At 41.3% G+C, this 24674-nt stretch overlaps 1 protein-coding gene and 1 non-coding gene across 4 annotated transcripts in view; one reads left to right on the top strand and one right to left on the bottom strand.

Annotated features, from left to right (window-relative positions):
* Positions 1-24674, bottom strand: part of dhrsx (dehydrogenase/reductase (SDR family) X-linked) — a 281259-nt gene that overhangs the window by 179662 nt on the left and 76923 nt on the right. For 2 of the 3 annotated variants that reach the window (XM_078545083.1, XM_078545084.1), the window contains exons 2-3: positions 21620-21727; positions 12019-12087 (exon numbers count right to left, since the gene is read on the bottom strand). In XM_078545083.1, coding sequence (XP_078401209.1) covers positions 12019-12087; positions 21620-21727 — 177 coding nt within the window. The remainder of the gene's footprint in view (positions 1-12018; positions 12088-21619; positions 21728-24674) is intronic. The other variant, XM_078545085.1, reaches the window with a different exon arrangement.
* On the top strand, positions 1696-1857 carry LOC144683120 (U1 spliceosomal RNA). The gene has a single exon (XR_013577171.1). It is a non-coding gene; the product is annotated as a U1 spliceosomal RNA (small nuclear RNA).

The following is a 24674-nucleotide window of genomic DNA, read 5'->3' as shown; positions in this document are numbered from 1 at the left end:
AGCACCAAATATAACAGCACTCAGGACCACTGCAATTGAATCTCCAGACTATGGGTCACTTATATGAAAATGCCATCAATAGTGCTCTTTCCCCCTAATATAAACTATCCTAGTAACAGAATGCCATATAAGCAGATAGAAACAACAATGACATGAACATGCTTCAGTGTTTAGTCATCTGGACACGAAAATGATTATTTTCCTTGTGTTAAGATGGTAGGAAGACCAAACTCAGTTACCATTTTAAATTGTAGAAGTAGAGTCAAATTAACGAACTTCATCATAAAAACATGATTATAAATCGATATATAACATAAAATCCATTCTATTATATATGACTTTATTTAATGCGAATGTAACATGTGTTGTCATATTATGAATATTTGACGCAAAGGTTGTGTGGGAGGGTTTATAAACTATTCAGTAATTGTAACTAATTAGTCTGTGGGATATTTAATTCTTTAAGAGTGATGAATGCTATTTTGTAGGAAGCATTCAGGGGCTAAGCACATTATTTTTAAAAAGCCAATAGCAGCTTCGAGGGCTTTGGGGACTTTCTGTAACCAAAAGAAAATCGAAAGGAAAATGCTGGAAAATGCAGGATAGTAATCACTGTCTTATTTTGATTTCAATTCGAACCCGGTGTAAAGATTGCTCTGGTGTCAGCCAAAATGAATCAAGAACTTAACAATTGTTAACAGCTTTAAAGTGTTCCCCAAGGATATGGTGTTAGGAACTAGAGATAGTTTTAACTAAGTTATATTTGTATTTGTGGGTGTTAGGAACAAGGGATAGCTTTAAGTTTAATTTATACTTTTTTTATGTGTGTGTTAAGAAAAGTGAAACCTGGGTTTTGTTTCATTTTAGAGTTCTTTTTTGAGACAGAGCCAGCAATTCTCCAGGCCCTTTTTGTATATATGCATTTTTAATGAGGTTTTATGACTCTTGCAGTGAAGAGATGGGTTACCAAGGGGTTAGTAGTTTAGAGAAGTTGAAACAAATACAAAAAGTAGGGGGAGAAAACGGTGCTGTTGCCTGGCAACAGGGGATCAGAGAGAGACCCACAGAGACAGACACAAAGGCAGATTTTAGTTCAGTTGGTATGTATATACCACAGAGTGAAGACATAAAAGGTCTAAGACTCTGTCTAGCTGGAAATGATACCAGACTGCTGAGGAAATGAATTTAAGGAACTCATATGTATTGCTCTAAAGTTAAATTAACAGTGAATTTAGAGTGAGTTTTCTGGATATGTCACGGGAAATGCCAATTGTGGAAGAACATCTAGTGAATGTTCAGAAATCTACTGGAAAAGAAACCTCTTTGCAACTGAACCAGCTCTAGTCTTGGCGCAGAAGTAATGGTACAGCTTCACTGGAGTGTTGGGTCTGTAAGAGTATTGCTGGGAAAAAAGGGATAGCGTGAGTTTGAATCATTTTTTCCTTGTGTTGAAATCTTTCTGACCTTTTTGTCATCTAGTGTAATTTGTTAGTTTCCTGTTTAAAAAATGTTTTATTCTTTTGTTAAAAAGTCAACAGCAGACTCCTGTGAATCTGTTCAGTAAGTACCCTCCATGATTTAAAAAAATCAAAATTATGATCTATCAAGCCAGGTCCATTCTGGGATCTGCCTTGTTTAGTAATAACATCAGCTAGGATCATAACAATAGCCACCTGTGAAAAATACTGACACCTCAGAGCCCCCTCAGGGGAGAAACAATGATCATGAAGGTTGTTCTCCCAGGATGAGGCTATCTCATTGCACTCCGGGTGTGCTGATGCCTGTGATGTCCCCAAATGCGGGATACTCGACTGCAAAATTTGTGGTAGCGGGGGACTGCGTTTGCGCTTTCCCCTGATTGAAAAATTTTTTAAAAGAGCCCTCTCGCCAGATTGGGATAAAGGCTTAATTTCACTGAAAAATCATGAGATTTGACATGTCATGCCATTTATTACAGATAATCCAACAAGATATAATCTCTATCACAAATAGTATTTTTACGTGCAATTCTGCCTTACTATCTCTCATAAAAATCACTTGTAAAGAGGATGAAGAGCTACACAATGGGATTCAGAAAATCTGACTGATTATATGGCAGCTTAGGAGTTTTATAGCAGTAAGTATGTAGGAAACAAAAGCCAAATGGTAGGATGCAGATTAGCCTGGCTGATTCCTAACCTACAACTGGTATATAAAGGAAGTTGCAAAGAGGAGACAGGGAACTTCATCATACAAAAAACAGATTGAAAGTTAACAAAGGCCTGTCTTCTACAATTTATTCCTGTAGAGATAAGAAAGTGGTATTGAAAGGCTCTGTGAGCCAAGGGGCATCTGGCTGCTATCTCGTCAGGAACAGCCTGTGACCTGGGAAAACTAAGTGTGCAGAAGCAGAAAAACAACAGTTTAAGTGGGTTAAATTCCTTTCATAAAATATGTTTTTAGTCATTCGCAGGCTGTGGACATCACTGGCAAGGCCAGCATTTATTGCCCATCGCTAAATGCTTTTCAGAAGGTGGTCACGAGCCACCTTCTTGACTGCAACTGAGTAACTTACTTGCCAACTTCAGAGGGCAGTTAAGAGTTAACCACATTGCTGTGGGTCTGGAGTCAGATATAGGCCAGACCAGGTAAGGACAGCAGATTACCTTCCCTAAAGGACATGGCAAGTCAGATGACTTTTCACAACAATCCACTCGTTTCATGGTCACTAATACCGAGACTAGTTTTTAATTCCAGATTGATTTAATTAATTGAATTTAAATTCCCAGTTGCCATAGTTGAATTTGTACTCATATCCCTGGATCGTTAGTTCAGGCTTCAGCATTACTAGTCAATTAACATAATCACCATGCTATCACACCCCTTTTGTACTTCACTATCAGGTAACTTGTACCTGTTTCCTGAGCTTGTTCATCTACCTTGTCCACCAACACCTTGGTTTTTATATTCTCATACTTGTGTTCAAATCCCTCCATGGCATCACTCCTTGCAATTTCTTTCAGCTCCTCCGGACTTGCAACTCTCTCTGAGAACTTTGTATTCTTTCAATCCTGGCTTATGCATTCCCACTTCCATCAGCAGCTGTGTCTTCAAATGTCTAGGCTCTAAGCTTTCAAATTTCTTCCGTGCATAGCATGTTTATAGATGCAGTCACCCCACAGCTAAAAGAATATGCAGAGAGAGAAGGAATGGATGACTACCAGACAGCCGAGAAGAAACAAGCAGTGCAGGAGTTCTTGAGTGTATCTCACTCTCCAATCAGTATTCAGCTCCAAATACTGATGAGAATGATAGCTCATCTGGGGAGTGCAGCAAGAGCCAAGTCCATGGCGCCACGGCTGGCTAAGTTGTACATGTAGAAGACTGGAAAAGCAATAGTTCTAGGAAATTCAATAGGTAGGGGAACAGACAGGCGTTTCTGTGGCCAGGATGCTATGTTGCTTCCCTAGTGCTAAGGTCAAGGCTGTCACTGATCAGCTGCAGGGCACCCCGAGTGGGGGGTGGTTGGGGTCAGAGGGGGTGGGGTTGGGGGTGGGAGGTGGTGGTGGAGAAGGAACTGGTAAAGGAAGCAATGGTGACGGGAGGAAAAGCAGCGAGCGGTTAGGATCTGGACAGCACTTGCTGAGAGTGTGGTGGAGGCAGGTTCAATTGGGGCTTTCAAAAGGGAATTGGTTATCAACTGAAAAGGAAGAACATGCAGGGTTATGGGGAGAAAGTAGGGGAGTGGCACTAAATGAAATACTCCTTCAGAGACTCAACACAAACTTAATAGGCCGAAGGCCTCTTTCTGTGCTGTAATAATTCTGTGATTCTATAAACCTGTCCACCTCACTGTTTCTCCTTCCTTATGATGCTCTTTAAAAACCTAACTCTTCCACCAAGCTTTTGGCCACTTGTCCTAACAGCTCCTTCTCTGATTCAGTTTTATGTCAGATGCCCTGAGAAATACCTTGAGGCTTTGTACCATGTTCAAGGCACTGTATAAATGCAAGTTGTTGTAACAATAAGATGGCCGCTGAAGAGATTAATCCTTTGGAAATCGCACAGCATGGAGAGGCAGAGAAAATGACCTCTTAGGAGGATAAAATTGTGCAATAGAATGCACAAATAAACAGGGTAATAGAGAGCAGCATAAGCTGAAGCAGTTCTGTCGGCTATGTGGGTAAACGACACTTCCCAGTATGGCACTGAACCATAGAGACCAGGAAGATCCCAGGTTTGAACTCAGTTTAACAGTGTGGTGGCTGACAGTCGCAGTTGGTTTCAGCAGCCCTGAGTTAGGAAGGGCAAATACTATTCAGGCTTCTTGCCAGTGATTTCAATTTTGTGACCCCCCAATGGAAAGTGCACATTGGAATTGCCTGAAATGTCTCCCATTTTGGAACAACCCACTGACACTCGTTGCTGAGACTTGTTTTAAGGATGTGAACGCACCAGAGGGCTGGTGGAACCATAAATCAACGTGACTCAATCAAGAGAAGAGGGGGGGGAATTGGGGAGAAAAATAATGACAAAAACATGCAAATCAGAGACTCCAATAGTCTGGGCTAAATTTAAACCACTGCACACCCAGTTCCTAATGTGGTATACATTTAGACTACTTTGGCATCAACTTTGAATGTGTTAAATATAAGCTGAAAAATGCTTTCATATCTGTCCAAAATGGAAGAGATTTAATGGGCATAATCCTGGCTTTTGAGTGATAGTGTAAAATGGCTATTAGTGAATTAGCAACCTGTTTTACTTCCAATGAAGTCACAGAAACTGCCTTGCTTATGAACAGATACACATAGGTGATAAACCCTCATCAGTTCATCAACACTGGATCAGCCTCTGTTGCTTATAATCTGTCCATTCACCCACATCATCCCACAATTCCTTCATCTTTGACTGAGTCTTAATTTACTATCAAGCTTTCCAGTGGTTAACAACCAAGATAGCTTTCCTTAAAACTCCTGAATAACATCATTAGGGTAAGCTTACTTATCATTTCACTTTGCAAGTTCAAGGATTCTCTCGTCAGTCATTCATCTTATTTGACTAATTTTCAGAAGTCAGTTAGGAGTCAGCCATATTGCTGCAGGTCAGGAGTCAGATATAAACCAGGCCGGATGAAGATTGCAGGTTTCCTTCCCTAAAGGACGGACATTTGTCCACCAGATAGGTTTTTACAACACTCCGGTAGTTTCATGGTCACTGCGACTGATACTAGCTTTTTAGTGCAGGTTGATTTAATTAATTGGATTTAAATTCCCCAGCCTCCAGATTGCAAGTCAAGTAATATAACCATCATGCTACTATACCCCTTTTATTATTCTCTATAAAGTAACTCGCACCAAGACCTGTTCAAACATCTCCCGAGCTTGCTGATCCACAATGGCTCCCAGTTCTCCAATGCGCGATTTCAATATTCACATGTTTGTGTTCAAATCCTTCCATGGCATCAGCCCTCACAATGTTTGTGACCTGCTCCAGCCTTTTATATAGTATAAAGTATTTTATGAGTATAAAAGCTGGGAAGTCATGCTGCAGCTGTATAGGACCTTGGTTAGGCCACACTTGGAATATTACGTGCCATTCTGGTCACCACATTACCAAAAGGATATGGAGGCGTTGGAGAGGTTGTAGAGGAGGTTTACCAGGATGTTGCCTGGTCTGGAGGTTATTAGCTATGAGGAGAGGTTGGAGAAACTTGGATTTTTCTCACTAGAGCGACGGAGATTGAGGGGCGACTTGATAGAAGTTTACAAAATTATGAGTGGCATGGACAGGACAGAGTAAATAGTCAGAAGCTTTTACCCAGGGTGGAAGAGTCAATTACTAGGGGACATAGATTTAAGGTGAGAGGAAAAAACTATAGAGATGTGTGGGGCAAGTTTTTTTACACAGAGGGTAGTGAGTGTCTGGAATTCGCTGCCAGAGGAGGTGGTGGAAGCAGGTACGATAGTGGTGTTTAAGAGGCAGCTTGATAAATACATGAATAGGATGGGAATAGTGGGATACGGACCCCGGAAGTGCAAAATGTTTTAGTTGACGGGCAATATGATCGGCGCAGGCTTGGAGGGCCAAAGGGCCTGTTCCTGTGCTGTACTTTTCTTTGTTCTTTGTTTGTTCTTTATTGTCCGAGGACACTGTGATCCATCAATTCTGGCCTTATGTTTGATTGTTAACCACACCGAGCAATTAGGCATTTTAATTTATCAACAACATCTTGACTTTACTGTCACAGATACATTCCTCCCTGTGGTTGAACACTTCCTTTGCAGCTCCTGTCATCACTTTCCACCTTGGTCAAAAGTTTCCACTGTTGGCTTGCTGAAATTCCTTTGGTTAAAGTCAGCAAAAGCTATGTTATTATATGAACTGCATGAATGTAAAGTGGAAAGGAAAATCAAATTTATATCTGGACATTATAATTTTAGAAAAGAGGGCTTCAAAATACATGGAGATGCTTAACAATATGTCTCAGCAAATGAGGCAAATGGGACATCATGTTAATGAAATGTGTTGTGCAAACGAACAGTAGCATGAGAAGATTTTAGTAGATTTTTAAATGAAATGGAAGGCAGCATAGTATCTTGGATAAAAAGAAAAACAGATAAGACAATGAACGATTTATGCTGCACAGAGTTTACTGCTGTATAACGTGCATGAAGCCACATTCCTCCCCACTTTCTGCTTTTAGTAGTAAGGATACTTAAACATGATTACACCATTCACTCGTTTTCAACACTTTGCTTGAAGTGTTAGTTATGTGTTGGATGTTCAAGGCTACTATTTGGAAGGTGTAACTTATGGATCAGCATCTCTCTTCCCCATCCCATTTTGTTTTGCAACAACTCTGATATTTTTGCCAATGAAACAACTTTGCTTTACTTCACACCCTACCCTGATCAACAACAACATCCTTGCATTCATATAGTACCTTTAACATAGAAAAGCATCCTAAAGCACTTAAATCCCCCCAGGGATGCATTGCACAATTGGGTAGGTTTTACATGGTCTGAGGAACAAGGAAAGTCAACAATCCTAATGGATTTTTCTTTTCAGGTTAGTACATATAAGGTAATAGCAGTAAGTTACAAACACTAATCCAATTCAGGTGGCTTTGACAACATTGTAAAGCCGCAAGACCTCTCAGCACCCAGACTGTCTTAAATTTATTACCAGACATTTGTTAGAAAGAATGAATCCTTCGTGACCTCAGGATGTCCCAAAGTGCTTTACAGTCAATGAAGTGCTTTTCAAATGAAATCACTTGTAATATCAGAAAAATGGAAATCAATTGTGCACAGTAAACTCCCACAAGCAACAATATGATAATGACCAGATAACGTGTTTCAGTAATGCCAGTTGTGGGATAAATATTGGAACCAGGGAGAACTCCCCTGTTCTTCTTTGAAATAATGCCTTGGGATCTCTCATGGTTCGATTCGATGTTTTATGTGAAATACGGCACCTTTGCCAGCACAGCACTCCCTTGGTACTGCACCGGGGTGTCTGTCTAGATCTTGTGCTCAACTGAGACAAGAATGCCCGACCTACGGAATCAAAAAGGAGAGTATGACCCACTGAGCCACAGCTGGCAACTGGAAGGAAAACCTCAAAAACTGGTATTCGGAAGTAAACACAGAAGATGCTGGTAATGAATTGCAGGTCTATTTACACTTGAAATAAAAAAATTGATGAACCTTGTAACCGTGAATCCCACCAGAAATTTTAGCAAATCTCTTTCAGATGCTTCCTGACCTGTGTTACGTTTCTGGTTCCCTTATCATTTTCTGCAACAAACAGCTGATCAAGCACCAGCAATATTAATCTCTTGTAATGAGTAGCAGTGTCCTCTCTAGGTGAGGTGAGAGTGACTTGATATCAAGACAGCATTTGACGAGTTTGACGAGTGTGGCATCAGGGAGCCGTAGCAAAACTGGAGTCAATGGGAATCAGGAGGAAAAGTCTCTGCTGGTCGGGGTCATACCTAACACAAAGGAAGGTGGTTGTGGTTGTTTGAGGTCAATCATCTCAGCTCCAGGACATCACTGCAGGAGTTCCTCAGGGTAGTGTCCTTGGCCCAACCATCTTCAGCTGCTTCATCAATGACCTTCCTTCCATCATAAGGTCAGCAGTGGGGATGTTCACTGATGATTGCACAATGTTCAGCACCATTCGTGACTCCTCAGATACTGAAGCAGTCCATGTCCAAATGCAGCAAGACCTGGACAGTATCCAGGCTAGGGCTGACAAGTGGCAAGTAACATTCGAGCCACACAAGTGTCAGGCAATGACTATCTCCAACAAGAGAGAGTCTAACGATCACCCCTTGACGTTCAATGGCATTATCATCACTGTGTCCCCCACTAACAACATCCTGGGGGGTTACCATTGACCAGAAACTGAACTGAAATAGCCATGTAAATACTGTGGCTACTGGAGCAGGTCAGAGGCTAGGAATCATGCGATGAGTAACTCAACTCCTGACTCCCCAAGGCCTGTCCACCATCTACAAGGCACAATTCAGGAATGTGATGGAATGCTCCCCACTGCCTGGATGAGTGCAGCTCCAACGACACTCAAGAAGCTTGACACCATCCAGGGCAAAGCAGCCCGCTTGATTGGCACCACATCCACAAACATTCACTCCCTCCACCACCGATGCCCAGTCGCAGCAGTGTGTACCATCTACAAGGTGCACTGCAGGAATTCACCAAGACTCCTTAGACAGCAGCTTCCAAATCCTCAACCACTACCATCTAGAAGGGCAAGGGCAGCAGATAGATGGGAACACCACCACCTGGAAGTTCCCCTCCAAGTCACTCACCATCCTGACTTGGAAATATATCGCCGTTCCTTCACTATCACTGGGTCAAAATCTGGAACACCCTTCCTAACAGCGCTCTGGGTGTACCTACACCACATAGGGGTGGGCAATAAATGCTGACCCAGCCAGCCAAGCCCACATCCCGTGAATGAATAAAAAAAAATAACATGAATTCAACAGTACATTATCTAAATGATGACTTTATTTTCAGATAAGCATGCTTTATACCTCTACTGTTCTGAAGAGATTAACAGCAGCTTTGTATCTACATTAAGGGTCTGTTTCTAAAATCCTGGTTATCAATCTCATAAGTGCTTCCTTTCAAGGTTCCAGCTAGCTAAAACTAAACATCACTGGCTAATAACACTGGTTTGCAGCATTTTAAACGAGTGCTTCTGAGTCGCAACATCGACTACTTCTAAACATAAGTTGCCTGGAGAACTGAGGCATCATCGAATGATTATATTATAGGATCGTAGAATGGTTACAGCACAGTAAGGGACCATTCAGCCCACTGTGTCTGTCCTGGCTGACTGTAGGAGAAACTCATCGAGTCCCATTCCCTGCCTTTTCCCAGTAGCCCTGTAAATATTGTTCTCTTCAGATAATTACCGAACTCCATTCTGAAAGCCATGAGTGAATCTGCCTCCACCACACTCTGAGACAGTGCATTCCAGATATGAGGCGATGCATTTTGGGTGGACTAACACAGCAAGGGAATACACAATGAATGGTAGGACCCTAGGAAGTACAGAGGATCAGAGGGACCTTGATGTACATGTCCATAGATCCCTGAAGGCAGCAGTACAGGTAGATAAGGTGGTTAAGAAGGCATATGGGATACTTGCCTTTATTAGCCGAGGTATAGAATATAAGAGCAGGGAGGTTATGTTGGAGCTGTATAAAACGTTAGTTAGGCCACAGCTGGAGTACTGCATGCAATTCTAGTCGCAACACTACAGGAAGGATGTGATTGCACTGGAGAGGGTGCAGAGGAGATTCACCAGGATGTTGCTTGAGCTGGAGCGTTTCAGCTATGAAGAGAGACTGGGTAGGGTAGGGTTGATTTCCTTAGAGCAGAGAAGGCTGAGGGGGGACCTGATAGGGGTATACAAAATTATGCAGGGCATACTTAGGGTAGATAGGAAGAAACTTCCCCTTAGTGGAGGTGTCAATAACCAGGGGGCATAGATTTAAGGTAAGGGGCAGGAGGTTTAGAGGGGATTTGAGGATAAGATTTTTCACCCAGAGGGTGGTTGGAATCTGGAACACACTGTCTGAGGGGGTGGTAGAGGCAGGAACCCTCAACAATTTAAGAAGTATTTAGATGAGCACTTGAAATGCCATAGCATACAGGGCTATGGACCAAGTGCTGGAAAATGGGATTAGACTAGATAGGTGCTTGATGGCCAGCACAAACGCGATGGGCCAAAGGGCCTGTTTCTGTGCCATATTACTTTATGACACTCCATAGAACCATAGAACCCACTGCGTAAAAAAGTATTTTCCCATGTTGCTGTTGCTTCTTTTGCCAATCACCTTAAATCAGTGCCCTCTGGTTGTTGATCCTTCCACCAATGGGAAGTTTCTCCCTATCCACTCTGTACAGATCAGTTATCATTTTGAACACCTCTATCAAATCTTCTCTTAACCTTCGTTTCACCAAGGAGAACAGCCCCAACTTCTCCAATCTACCCACATAACTGAAGTTCCTCATTACAATGTCTTTAGAATAGAAAGGTACTAGCTTGCAATTATTCCCTACCAAGAGATTTAATTTTAATATACAATTATTACGAACAGAAGAAATCGGGGGATTCAATTATTAAAACACCAGTAAAATCCCAGAACTCCAAACAATAGAACAGAGTTTGGCAGATGAAAAGGCCTTTAGATCTATCTTAGCTAATCCATCCAAAAAGAATTTACAATTTCCCCACCCCACCACATCTCCCCACCACAAAATCCGACTGTTCCTTAAACAATTCAGGATTTTCACCTTCACTCAAAAATATATTCCATGTTGATCACGTTGTGCAAAAAAAATTCCCAACATCTGTTCTAGAACCTGTAGCCTCCACTTTGTTCTACTGTCATGGTGTAGTCTGAAGTAGTGTTAAAGAAGGAAGTTACATAGCATTTTATCACATCTTTAGGTCATCTCAAACCACTAACAACCAATACACTCATTTCTGTTTCTAGGGAAACACAGCAAATTCTGTGTAAAACAAGGTCCTACAATCAACCATTAAATGACTGGCCAGATAATCAGTTTTTTTGTGGTGGGTGAGGGAAAAATGTTCGCCAGAATACCAGGTGAACACTTAAAATAGTGCCATGGAGTCTTTTATGTCCACCTGAGTAGACAGACAAGGCTTCAATTCAATGCCCCCCTTCAAACAATGCTGCGCTCCTTCAATACTCCACTGATGTAGCAGTGTGGATTTATGCTCAAGAATTTGTGCTTCTGGTCTCAGAGGGTTTCAGATTTGCTTTTCTTTTACTTGTAGATTTTAGTATCTTATAAGAAGAAAACACTTACAGTTATATAATAACCTTCCATGATATCAGGGCATCCCAGCGCATCTTACAGCCAATGAAGTACTTCTGAGGGGTAGTCACAGTAATAATATAGGAACCCGCAACAGCCAATTTGAGCACAGCTAGCAGATAATGATCAGGTAATCTATTTTAGTGACGTTGGTTGAGGGATAGCGATCAGCTAGGACACTTCTGCTCTTCTTTGAAGTAGTGCTGCACAATTTTTTACATCTAACTGAGGGGGGTAGATGGAGCTTCAGTTTAACATTTCATTTAAGGTGGCACCTCTGACAGTACAAAGTTCCCTCAGTGCTACAACAAGATGATAGTTTTGCACATCACTGACTTTGTCCCTCAGCACTGCTGTGTGGGTCAAATTGAGACAACAGTTTACAAAAAATAAAAATTGGATAATTTAAGAAAAAAAGCATTGTCACTGAATCTTTTTATTAACATTAGTCACTGACTGCTTCATGATGCAGCTGAGCTTATAACTCTCAATAACTGTAACCATTTTGGCAATTTCCTCAGAGACTGCACCAATTCTCCTAAGAAAATAACTTCTATTCCTGTCCCTTGTTGCTTTTAAACAGGAGTTTAATAAAAGAGCCAGATATTACAACAATCCAGATGATTCCTATCAAGGGTTGCATATTTACCTTTCTCATTCCCAGTTTCCTTGACGATTCTGCTCACGGACAACTCTCCCTGATTTTCATGATTGCCAGCTGAAACAAGAAAGAAACATGAAACTGTTACTACACTTGCTGTCCTCATATACACAGGATGGGTGTCAGCAGTACTGTATGGCAACTGTACACTGCAGAGGAGAAAAGAAAACTCAACCTGGTCAGTGATGGCCAGGCTTTCATTCACTGGCTGCTTAGCTATCTGCATGCACACATATTTAGGGAGAATACAAACATGGATATGATCTAATGTCTTCCTCAGAACAGCCATGATAATCAGAAGGAGCAGTGGAATACCTGGGTTCATTGCAGAAATCAATAAGACCTCTTAAATCACAGGCTACTAATTTGTAAATGTCTTACGAAGGTCTTTACTAGTGCTTATTTGGTTCATTTCTGAATGTTCGACAGATGTTTTTTGTTTGAAAATAAAACAATTTATTAAAATGTCATCTTTATTATATGTGACAAATGCATTATAATATTTTAAAGCAAGAGCCAATTCATCAGGGCACCTAGTGGCAACCAATTCGTCCCAATTAACCCATTGTTCCACCTAACAGAAGTCAAAGTTGACTGTTCATCTTAGTGTAGAATAAGCATTAAGTATTTCTCATAGGAAAATTAGAGAAACAATTTGGCTATGTGCATCCATGGAAGGGCACAATACATGAGATAAAAAATTAGATGGGAACATGCTAAATTTTCCATTGCACACATGAAACATAGAGCAAACATGTTCACTTTGATTTGGTACAGCAGGCAGTGATTTTGATGTCATCTCTGTAAAATTGATGAATTTGGCAGGATCCAAAGTTTAGAGAAGTAATTAGAGAGAGGTGTAGTAGTAACTTTGGTCACAACATTAACTAACTGAACAATGACAGAAAGAAAAAAAAACTTATATTTATATAGCACCTTTCACAACCCTGGGATACCTCAACTGGAGTTATGAGCGCTAAACATTTTCGATTTTCTCTAGTATGCCTTTTGATAAATTCTCTTTGCTGAATGGATATCTGCCTTGGCTTACTGGTAGCACTCTCACCTATGCACCAGAACGTTGTGGATTAAAGTTTTATTCTGGAGGCTTGAGCACACAATCCAGGTTTAAACTTCACTGCAGTACTGCGGGAGTGCTGCACTGTAAGAGGTGCTGACTTTCAGATGAGACATCAAACCTAAGTCGCGACTGCTCTGTCAGGTGGACACAGAAGATTCCACAGCACCATTCATAAAGCAGAGGGCCTCATCCAGTGACTTGGCCAACATTTATCTGCCAACCAACATCTCTAAAGAAGAATAGATTATCTGACCAATGTCACTCCATTATTTAAGACAGGTAGGGGAGACAATTTTGGAAATGATAGGTTTATTAGCCTAACATTAAATATGAGAAAACAACTAGAATCTATTTAGTGACCAAGCATTTAAACAAATATAAGCTAATCAAAGCCATATAGATTTGTAAAAGATAAATGTTAGCTACAAAACCTAGTTGAATATGTTGAGGAGCAACCTGCCATGGGAGATAAGGGAGTGTCTTATGAATATTATTTACATGGACTTTCAGAAGGCATTTGACAAGATTCCACATACAAGACTTTTAACAAAAAATAAGAGCATATGGAATTGTGGACAGCCTCTTGGTTTGGGTATGCAATTGCTTATGAGGTAGGAGGCAGAAAGTAAGGATAATGAGTATGAAATCTAATTGGCTGGATGTGACGAGGGCTATCCCCCAATAATCTGGACTGAGGCCTCAGCTTTCAATATGTGAATGATTTGGATGAAGGAATAGAGAGTCGTATATCTAAGTTTGCTGATGACATTAAGTTAGGTGGCACAGTAAATTGTGTAGAAGGGTGCAGAAAGTTGCAAAGAAACATTGATAGGTTAAGTGAGTGAGCAAAACTATGACAGATGGAATTAAGTATGGGGAAAGTGAGCCTAAGAAAGATAGATCAGAGTATTTTCTAAATGGCAAGCAGTTAGGAACTGTGAATGACCAGAGAGACTTAGGGTCCAAGTACAGAAATTACTAAATGTTAGTGAACAGGCACAAAAGGTAATTAAAAAGGCCAATGGAATGTTGTCCAGTATCTCAAGAGGAGAATCCAAAGGGGTTGAAGTTATGCTACAGTTGGATAGAAGACTGGTCAGAGACTGTGATTGTCATTCCAAATTAATAAAAGTAGTACCCATCAGATAAGTGTGAATAGACAGATTTAATGTATGTGCATGGGATATGTTCTGTTAAAAAGGCGTGAAGTTTTAATGAAACTGAAATAGCCCATTATTTGCTGCAGTGGCAATATAATTTAATGCACCTCAATACCACTTTCAGTATAACAAGGGCACTAGCTCTGAATAAATCAACCTGTTTGTAGATCCCTGCTAGCAGTCTGCTAAGTGACACTGCGACGGGTCTACCTGTCAGAAACACCAGGCGCCCCCTGGGGACCTAAAGAAATTGCACTTTTGACAAAATATTTATCAACTTTCAGTATTCACAGCTAATGAGATAATGAAATCAGGAGATGTGAAAACTTGGGCCTTGCAGTCCTAACATTCGCATGATTGCTCAGAGCACAGTTATGCATAATGATCACACTGCAATGCAGCTGAACACACTCAATTCAATCCTCAGTAAATTACCTCCAAGAAAAAAGTTATTAATTTAAATTAAAAATTCATTTCAAAGGCCCATCACCACCTCCACATCGCAACTGGGGATGCGCAATAAATGTCGATCTGACTTATTGGGTAAATTAAACCTGTGTGTCATGTATAATGAAAACATTTCCATGCTTCTACACTTTATAGGTTTTTTTATTCAAACACCAGCTCAGCATCACCTGATCATAACTGCTCGATTTACCGTGTCTTCTTTCCTAATTTTTTCAACCTTTTTTTTAACTCATTCACGGAATGTGGGGTCGCTGGCAAGGTCAGCATTAGCTGCCCATTCCTAATTGCCCTTTAGAAGGTGGTGGTGTGCTGCCTTCTTGAACCGTTGCCATATGCACACTGTAGATATACCCACAGTGGTGTTAGGTAGGAGTTCCAGGATTTGGCCTCACAACAATGAAGGAATGGTGATATAGTTCCAAGTCAGGATGGTTTGCAATTTAGATGGGAACTTGCAGGTGGCAGTGTTCCCACGCGTCTGCTCCCATCATCCTTCTAAGTGGTAGTGGTCGTGGGTTTGGAAGGTGCTGTCAAAGAAGCTTTGGCAATTTGCTGCCTTGCATCTGGTAGCCGGCAGACACTACAGCGGCACTGGTGGAGACTGAACGTTAAAGTTGGATGGCGTGCCAATCAGCGGGCTGCTTTGTCCAGGATGGTGTCGAACTTCTCGGGTAGTGTTGCAGCTGCGCTCACCCAGGCAAGTGCTCTATCACACTTTGGACTTGTGCCTTATAGACAGTGGAAAGTCTTCTGGGAGACAGGAGGTAAGTCATTTGCCGCAGAATTCCAGCCTCTGACCTGCTCTTGGAGCCATAATATTTATGTGGCTGGTCCAATTAAGCTTCGAGTCAAAGGTGGCCCCCAGGATGTTGACAGTGGGAGATTTCCTTTATTCTTTCATGGGGTGTGGGCAGGGTGGGCCAGGCCAGAATTTATTGCCATTCCCTAATTGCCCTTGAACTGAGCGGCTTGCTAGGCCATTTCAGAGGGCAGTTAAGAGTCAACCACATTGCTGTGGATCTGGAGTCACATGTAAGCCAGACCAGGTAAGGATGACAAATTTCCTTCCCTAAAAGACAATAGTGAACCAGATGGGTTTTTATGAAAAGTGATGATAGTTACTGAGACTAGCTTTCAACTCCAGGTTTACTAATTGAATTTAAATTCCAGCAGCTGAACCCATGACCCTAAAGCATTGGCCTGGGCCTCTGGGTTACTAATCCAGTGACATTATCACTATGCCACCACCTCCCCAAAAGTGATGATGGTAATGCCATTGAAAGTCAAGGGGAGCAGGCTAGACTTTCTCTTACTGGAGATGATTATTGCCTGGCACTTGTATGGTATGAATGTTGTCACTTATCAGCCCAAGCCGGAATGTTGTCCATGCCTTTCTGCATGTGGGCGTAGACTACCTCAGTATCTAAGGAGTTATAAATGGGACTGAACACTGTGCAGTCACTAAGGGACAGCCTGATATCTAACCTCAAGATGGAATTAAGGTTATTGATTTAGCTGCTGAAGATGGTTGGCCTAGGGCACTGCACTGAGGAACTCCTGCTGCTGAGGGCTGAGATGATTGACCACCAACAACCACAAGCTTCTTTTGTGCTAGGTATGACTCCAACCAGTGGAAAGTTTTCTTCCTGATTGCCACTGCCTTCAATTTTACGAGGGCTCCTTGATGTCACATTCAGTCAAATGCTGCCTTGATGTCAAGGACAGTCACTCTCACCTCAGCTCAGGGATTCAGTTCCTTTGTCCATACTTTAGATCAAAGCTGCAATGAGATCGAGCCAGTTGGTCCTCGTGGAACCCAGGTTGAGCAATATGGACTGTGGCTCTTAATTTTAGTTTCACAATTAAAACAAAAACAATTCCGCAAAAGGAAGGGAGCTTCGAGGGAGCTACTGATTATTCTTGATCCATGTGATATAAAACATACAGTCCTAGAAATTAAAGTGGTGGATGAATGCTTATTATATCCTTCAGAAAATCTCCGCTATTTAAACAGAGTAATTTAGTTATTTTAGGCATGTTATTGTTTATGTTAAAATAATGCAGTGAGAAATTTCAGATAAATATTCATCTGCTAATATCCCTCAGAATAATTCTAGGACTACGGATTCTTAAAACGATAAGAAATGTGATCGAGTCTATCTGATGCGTTGGCTGTTTTTTCCTCTATCCCCCCTCAAGTTCTCATCCCTGCCATTCAACTCCTTGTTAAATTCATGATTCAATCAAGCAAGCATTCACTAACAGTCAAATTGTTATAATCGAGGTGATTCCTTCCGCCATTCAAATATGCACAGAAACCTTCGCTGCTTTCACCAGAGTTTTATCGGACATTACACTCTTCCAGCAACACATCCTATTACACAGCATGTATGTAGAATTGCTTGTAATTTATTACAGGATATCATTCTGTGGAAAATACATTGTCTTAGCTACGTTTAACTGATAGCTTAATTGATTTATAATTACTCTCTCCTCACTAGAGGAATTTCTCCAAATCCACAAACATTGACAAGCACTCGTTGGAATGTTGTTTGCGCATGTTTATTTTTTTAAAAAACAAAAAGCAAGCTATTAAGGCACTGGAGACAGATTGGAGGAAAGTGACAACATTGATTTTGGGACTTAAACCTCTAAGTTAGAAAGTTGCAACAAAAACTTGCTTTGATTGATGAAAACCAGATTGAGGATCATGATCCAAGTCTCTAAAGTACTAAGACACACAGATGACTTGGCTGACAGAGCCACAGGAAATATGAATAAAGGACTTTGGAATGCACCCAGAGGGCTGTCAGATGGGGTCAGCATCTTCAGAAGAGTGGCAGGAACTGTGTTGCAATCACCTTCATTAGATGATAACTTCTTCTTGAGGCAGGTTTGACCTATAGCGCCATTACCTCCACCACAGGTAGAATCCACCTCAGCCAGAACGGGGATCGAACCATGTACTGTTGGCACCAACCTGATCCATACCAGCCGTCCAGCAAACTGAGCCTACCGGCCCCACAAGGGGTCTGGGTTTCTGTGGCAACATACACTTTTACATGCATGTTGTAGCCTGGAGCAAGGGATAGTGATGGTAGAAGTTCTAATTTCTTTCTATCGCATGACTGACCAGGAAATTCTCCCACTGTTACCGCCGGCCATTGAGGTATGTTGGGAGGATTTACAAATTTATACTCAACCTGTTTGGCTGCATTATGGATGCATCTTCCTTGATCAACAAGTCCTGGAGTGGGACTTGAACCCAGAGCTTCTGATTCAGAGGCAGCGACGCTACTCACTGTGCCACAAGACCTCCAAACAACAGCTAAAAACTGTTAATAAAATACTGCAGTGAGCATAGATTATAGAAAGAAAAATTCCAAGTGGAGGACTCATCATTCGTGCTTAACTAAAAAAAAAAGGTAGTATCAAAGTTAAAGATAAAGCACATAGTTGTGCAAAGATAGGTGGCAGGTCAGAAGATTGGACAGAATATAAAAAATAGCAAAGAATGACTAAAAGTTTTATAAAGAAGGGAAAATTAGAGTACCAGAGAAAGCTAGTGAGGCAGATAGTAAGAGTTTCTATAGATAGTTAAAAAGAAAAGAGTTAACAAAGTGAGCATTAGTCTTATAGAAAGTGAGTCTGGGGAATTAATAATGGAAAATAAGGAGATGCAGATGAATTGAACAGGTATTTTGCATCAGTCTTCACGATAGAGAATATGGTTGTAAATCAGGAATTGGAAGGGAGGGAGGGACGCTGGAAAATTACAATCACCAGGCAAGTAGTACTGAGAAAACTGTTGGGGCTGCAGGCTGACAAGTCCCCGGGTCCTGATGGACTTCATCCTAGGGTCTTACAAGAAGTGGCTAGTGAGGTTGTTGATGCGTTGGTTTTAATTTTTCAAAATTCCCTAGATCAGGGAAGGTTCCATTAGATTGGGAAATAGCGAATGTAACTCCTTTATTCAAAAAGGGAGGGAGACAGAAAGCAGGAAACTACAGGCCACTTAGCTTAACATCTGTCATAGGGAAAATGTTAGAAGCTAATATTAAAGACATTATATGGAAAAATTCAGGGCAATCAGGCAGAGACAACATGGTTTTGTGAAAGGGAAATCATGTTCAACCAATTTATTGGAGTTCTTTGAAGAAGTAACATGTGGATAAAGGGGAACAGGTGGATGTACTGTATGTAGATTTCGAGGAGGCGTTTGATAAGGTGCCACATTAAAGGCTATTGCGAAAAATAAAAACTTATGGTGTAGAGTGTAAATTATTGGCATGGATAGGAGATTGTCTAGCTAACAGGAAACAGGCAGTAGGGTCATTTTCTGGGTGGCAAGATGTGATGAGTGGTGTGCCACAGGAATCAGTGCTGAGATCTCAACTTCTTACAATTTATAAAGAAGACATGGATGAAGGGACCAAAAGTATGGTTGCTAAATTTGCTGATGACACAAAGATAGGAAGGATACGAACACATGAACAAGGATCAGGAGAAGGCCATTCAGCCCTTTGAGCCTGCTTCACTATTTAATAAGATCATGGCTGATCTGATAGTAACCTCAAATCTGTATCCGGCCTACCCCAATAACCTATCACCCCCTTACCAAGAATCTATCCACCTCTGCCTTAAAAATATTCAAAGACTCTGCTTCCACCACCTTTTCAGGAAGAGAGGTCCAAAGACTCATGACCCTCTGAGAGGAAAAGCTTCATCTCATCTCCGTTCTAAATGAGCAAACCTTTATTTTTACACATTGACCCCTAGTTCTAGATTCTCCCACAAGAGGCAACATCCTCTCCACATTCACCCTGTCAAGTCACCTCTTTATGCGAGCTGCATAACTAGGGAAGTAGAGGAGGTTTTAAACTAAGTAGTGGGGGCAAGGGATCAAATTTGGGAGGTTATGCTCCAGTTATACAGACTACTAGTGGGACCACATCTAGAGTACTGTGTACAGAATTGGTCACCTTATTTAAGGAAGGATGTAAATGCATTGGAAGCAGTTCAGAGAAGGTTTACCAGACTAATACCTGGAATGGGCGGATTGTCTTATGAGGAAAGGTTGGACAGACTAGGCTTGCATCCGCTGGAGTTTAGAAGAGGTGACTTGATTGAAACATATAAGGTCCTGGGGGGACTTGTCAGGGTGGATGTGGAGAGGATGTTTCCTCTTGTGGGAGAATCTAAACTAAGGGTCACTGCTTAAAAATAAGGGTTCGCCCATTTAGAACAGAGACGAGGTGAATGTTATTCTCTCAGAGAGTCGTGAGTCTTTGGAACTCTCTTCCTGAAAAGGTGGTGGAAGCAGAATCTTTGAATATTTTTAAGGTAGAGGTGGATAAATTCTTGGTAAGCAAGGGGGTGAAAAGTTATTGGGGATAGGTGGGGTGCAGATTTGAGGTTACTATCAGATCAGCCATGAACTAGTTGAATGGCAGAGCAGGCTCGAAGGGCCAAGTAGCCTAGTCCTGCTCCTAGTTCATATGTATGTTCGTAGAACGAAAAATCACATGTAAAGCAGCTGCTTTTAACAAAATGTCCACTAAAATAATAAATGTTCTTTGCTGTGAGTAAAAGCATTAAATGTCATAAAAGTGAATTTTTCATTTTGACATTTAATAAGATTTACATTGGTATAACTTCGCATCATGTTGAAATATCGCAAAGCACTTTTGATGTGTAGTTAAACTCACTCTTAATGTGCACTTCTCTCCCTTATTTCAAACTCTTCTTGAGAAATGTTCTTTCCACTGGGGCTTTCAGCCCCGCACCCCCCCTACCTGACCATGTCCTGCTTTGCATGTTGTTCTCCTCCTCAGTGGCCATTGTTAAGTTTATAAAGCTTCTTGAAACATTCCCTTCCATATGAATCCAACAAGAATCCAACACTGACCAGAAGCTTAGCTGGACCAGTTCCTTAAATATCGTAGATATTACATTATAAAAATTTAAAATCAGGGGCTGCATATTCTATAGCAGGTAAGTCACCTCCTGACTCTCTACAGCCTTTCCAGCATCTACACGACACATGTCAGGAGTATGATGGAATACTCTCCTGGATGGGTGCAGCTCTAACAACACTCAGGAAGCTCAGCACCCAACCAGGACAAAGCTTTCCAGTCTGACATATTAGGTTCAGCAGCGTCATGGTTATGTTACTGGACTAGTCGCCCAATCATCCAAAGAAACGTGAGTTCAAGCCCCACCAGTTTAAAAATTGAATTTTATTTAATTTGTTTTATTCTTATATATTTGAATGGCGGAAGGAATCACTGACCCTAAATATAACAATTTGACCATTCGTGCATGCTTGGTTGAACCATTTAAGAAAAGGAATGGACAATGTCTGAGTTCAACAAAGACTTGAAGAAGCTCAACACCAACCAGTCCACTTGACTAGCACCCTATCCACCACCTTAAACATTCACTCCCTCCAACATTGGGGCACAGTGGCAGCAGTGTGCACCATCTGCAAGATGCACTGCAGCAACTCGCCAAGGCTTCTTTGACCGCACCTTCCAAATCCACAAACTCCACCGCCTAGAAGAACAGAGCCAGAGCCACATGGGAATACAACCACTTGCACGTTCTTCTCCAAAATCACACACCATCCCGGCTTGGAAATATATCACTGTTCTTTTACCATCCCTGGTTCAGAATCCTGGACTGGTGCACCTGTAGGTACACCAATCCAGGATTCTGACCCAGTGATGATGAAAGGACCACAGCGGTTCAAGAAGGCCACATTTCACAATCAAATTAAAAAACAGTAATGGATGCTACAGAACAGTAGGCTGCGGAGTATCACATAGGAACTTCTAATTATTTGGCTTCAGTTTCACACATTACCATGTAAGGGAATTACCTATTATCACATGCATGCCCAGTCTTGATAGATGTTTTGCGGTCTCATACCCGATCCCTTTGGCACCGCCAGTCACTACGGCAACCTTTCCATTTTGCGGTGGAGAAACTGCAACAAAGAAAATAGAATTTTGGTGATAAGCCAGCCCTGCTTATGTAAAACAATCAAGGAACCTGCTGTAATGGTTATGTCACTGGACTAGCAACACAAAGACATGCACTAATAATCCAGAGAATGAGAGTTCAAATACACTGTTTCATTGTTTAAGAAGTTAAATTCGGTTAAATAGGAGCAGGAGTAGGTCATTCGGCCCTTCGAGCCTGCTCCGCCATTCAATATGATCATGGCAGGTCCTCCATCTCAACGTCACACTCCCACTCTCTTGCCATTACCCTTGACGCCTTTAGAGTCCAGAAATCTATCTATTCCCTTCTTAAGTATATTCAGTGACCTGGCCTCTACAGCCTTCTGTGGTAGAGAATTCCACAGGTGCACCATCCTCTGGGTCATAAAGTTTCTCCTCACCTCAGTCCTAAATGACCTACCCCATATCCTGAGACTGTGGCCCCTGGTTCTAGATCCTCCTACCTCCAATCACAGGAAACATCATCCCTGCATCCAGTCTGTCCAGCCCTGTCAGAATGTTATATGTTTCAAAGAGATCCCCTCTCATTCTTCTAAACTCCAATGAATACAAAAATCAAACATCTTTGTTGACACCTGTATAACCCTCAACGCTGCTTCAGAAAATTCCATAAGTCAGATGTGGTAATGTGACAACTTCTTCTTTTACATCATAACTGTATAATGTTGCAGAAGAAGTACATTCTGCTGCTGCAAATTGCTGAAGAACAGTCCCAGCCACTCCTCGCCACTGCAGAAAAGGGAGCATTCTCGACAATTAACAATGCAGATCAATGCATTCTACTGAAGATGTAAATCAACCATTCAAATCTTACAACGTCAATGGTCTAATTCTTATGTCACGTTTTAAAATGGTTTATACATATTTCAAACGCTGGAACTGAGGGATGATGGATCCACAAAGTCCCAATAAACTAATCATGGCTGTAACAGACTTTAATCGATTCAATTTTTCTAGTTAATCCATTCTCTCTGCTTTGTCAGTTCACATGAACCATTGCTTTAGATCCAGCTTCTATTTTTGTAATTTGTACAATTCATCATGCAAGCTAGAACAGAACGAATTTGAATTGAATGCAGTGGGACAAGTTCTTGTCTCACAGAACAAATTCAAAGCATCAAACGCTATTTGAAGTGAAGAAGTATAATTGACTGAGATCCTACGGTATAACGGTCAAAAAGCTAGCAGCAAGGCTGGATGTTTAAAGTGAAATTCAAACAGCCTGGTAATGCAAACTTGTGTAGCATACAATCAAAGCAAGCTACACTTAGCATATCAATAGTGCAATAGATCCCACAAACTCAACTTCCAAGATCCCAAGGATATCTAGTGTGCTTTTAGAAAACTTTTTCTCCCATACACTGCCTCCTCTCGCTTCCTCTCTTCCATCTCAGCTTTAATTGACACATGGTCCTATTTGTGCCAGCAGTTACCTTGTCCATTGACTGAGGAGCTATTCTTGATGTAGAAAGCTGGGGGAAGAGATCGTGGTTAAGCCTAATTTTGCCCTCATCTTATCTCCAGAAACCTCTACTTTTCAGCAAAAGTCTCTATGTACTATCAGGAGCAGGAAACCCTGGTTATTTTTTTATCATTAACTCTGAAGCTAATTGTAGCTTCTCCATTGGGGCGCTGACTGAGATTGGTTTAAACAGCACAGATCAAAGGCCAAAGAAAGACTTGATTTTTATATACACCAAAGAGAACTCCCCTGCTCTTCATAAAAACATTGCCATAGAATCTTCTGCATCCACCTGAGAGGGCAGGCACAGCCAAGGTTTAATGCCTCATCCGAAAGATGACATCTCCGACATTGCAGCACTCCCACAGTACTGCCTAGATTTTAGTTTTTTTTTATTCATTCATGTTTATTGCCCATCCCTAATTGACCTTAAGAGTCAAACACCTTGCTGTGGGTCTGGAGTCACATGTAGGCCAGACCAGGTAAGGACAGTAGATTTCCTTCTCTAATGGGCATTAGTGAATCAGATGGGTATTTTACAACAATCGTCAATGGTTCCATGGTCCATGCCCATTAGACTTTTAATTCCAGATTTTTATTAAATTCAAATTCCACCATCTGTCGTGGCAGGATTCGAACCTGTCAGGGCATTACCCTGAGTCTCTGGATTACTAGTCCAGTGATTATACCACTACACCATCACCTCCCCTTTCGTGCTCAAATTTCTGCAGGAGGACTTAAACCCACACCCTTCAGACCTGAGCCAAGAGACGAATAAGTCACAGCTGATAAGTCCAGATCAGGGTTCTGCAACTTGTGGTTCCAGAGCCACATGTGGCTCATTAAAGACTCATGTGGCTCACAATCTTGATTGACCAAACTCATTTTGAGGATAATTAAATGGCTTGTTTTGATTTTTTTAAATTTCTATTAACATTGTACTTCTGAGAAAGTATCAATGAACAACATTTTTTGGAAAAAAACCTTTAAAATACTGTTGAAATGTGTTTCTGTCTTGTTTCTCATTTTTGACATTTGAGTGACAGCATTACAGCTCGTAAGATATTCCGTTTTTGACTGAAAAATGGCTCTTGATGTTATTTAGGTTACTAACCCCAGGTCTAAATAGTATAGTACTATGCCATTAGGGAATCTGGGAAAACTTTTCTGTTTTGTTGCTATGAAAACTCCTGAGAGGATACAAGGTGACTAAGTTTTAGGTTTTCATTTTAAGCTTGGACAACTTTGCAGCCACAAGCATGAATCACGAGGAAATCATCAGACATGTACTATTATAGGATTAAACAATATCCTGGTGCCCAATCAATAGCCTAATAACAGGCTGCAGTTGGTTACAAAACTGGAACATTGCAGGGTGCATGAAGCATAATCGTTTGTGCATGGCCCCTGTGGATGGAACGAGACATCACCAGACCAGTAATTTTCAA

The sequence above is a fragment of the Cetorhinus maximus genome, chromosome 7, assembly GCF_964194155.1.
Source record: "Cetorhinus maximus chromosome 7, sCetMax3.hap1.1, whole genome shotgun sequence".
NCBI classification, from domain to species: domain Eukaryota; kingdom Metazoa; phylum Chordata; class Chondrichthyes; order Lamniformes; family Cetorhinidae; genus Cetorhinus; species Cetorhinus maximus.
The sequence above is the reverse complement of the archived record's forward strand: the minus strand, read 5'-3'. Positions and strand labels throughout refer to the sequence as shown.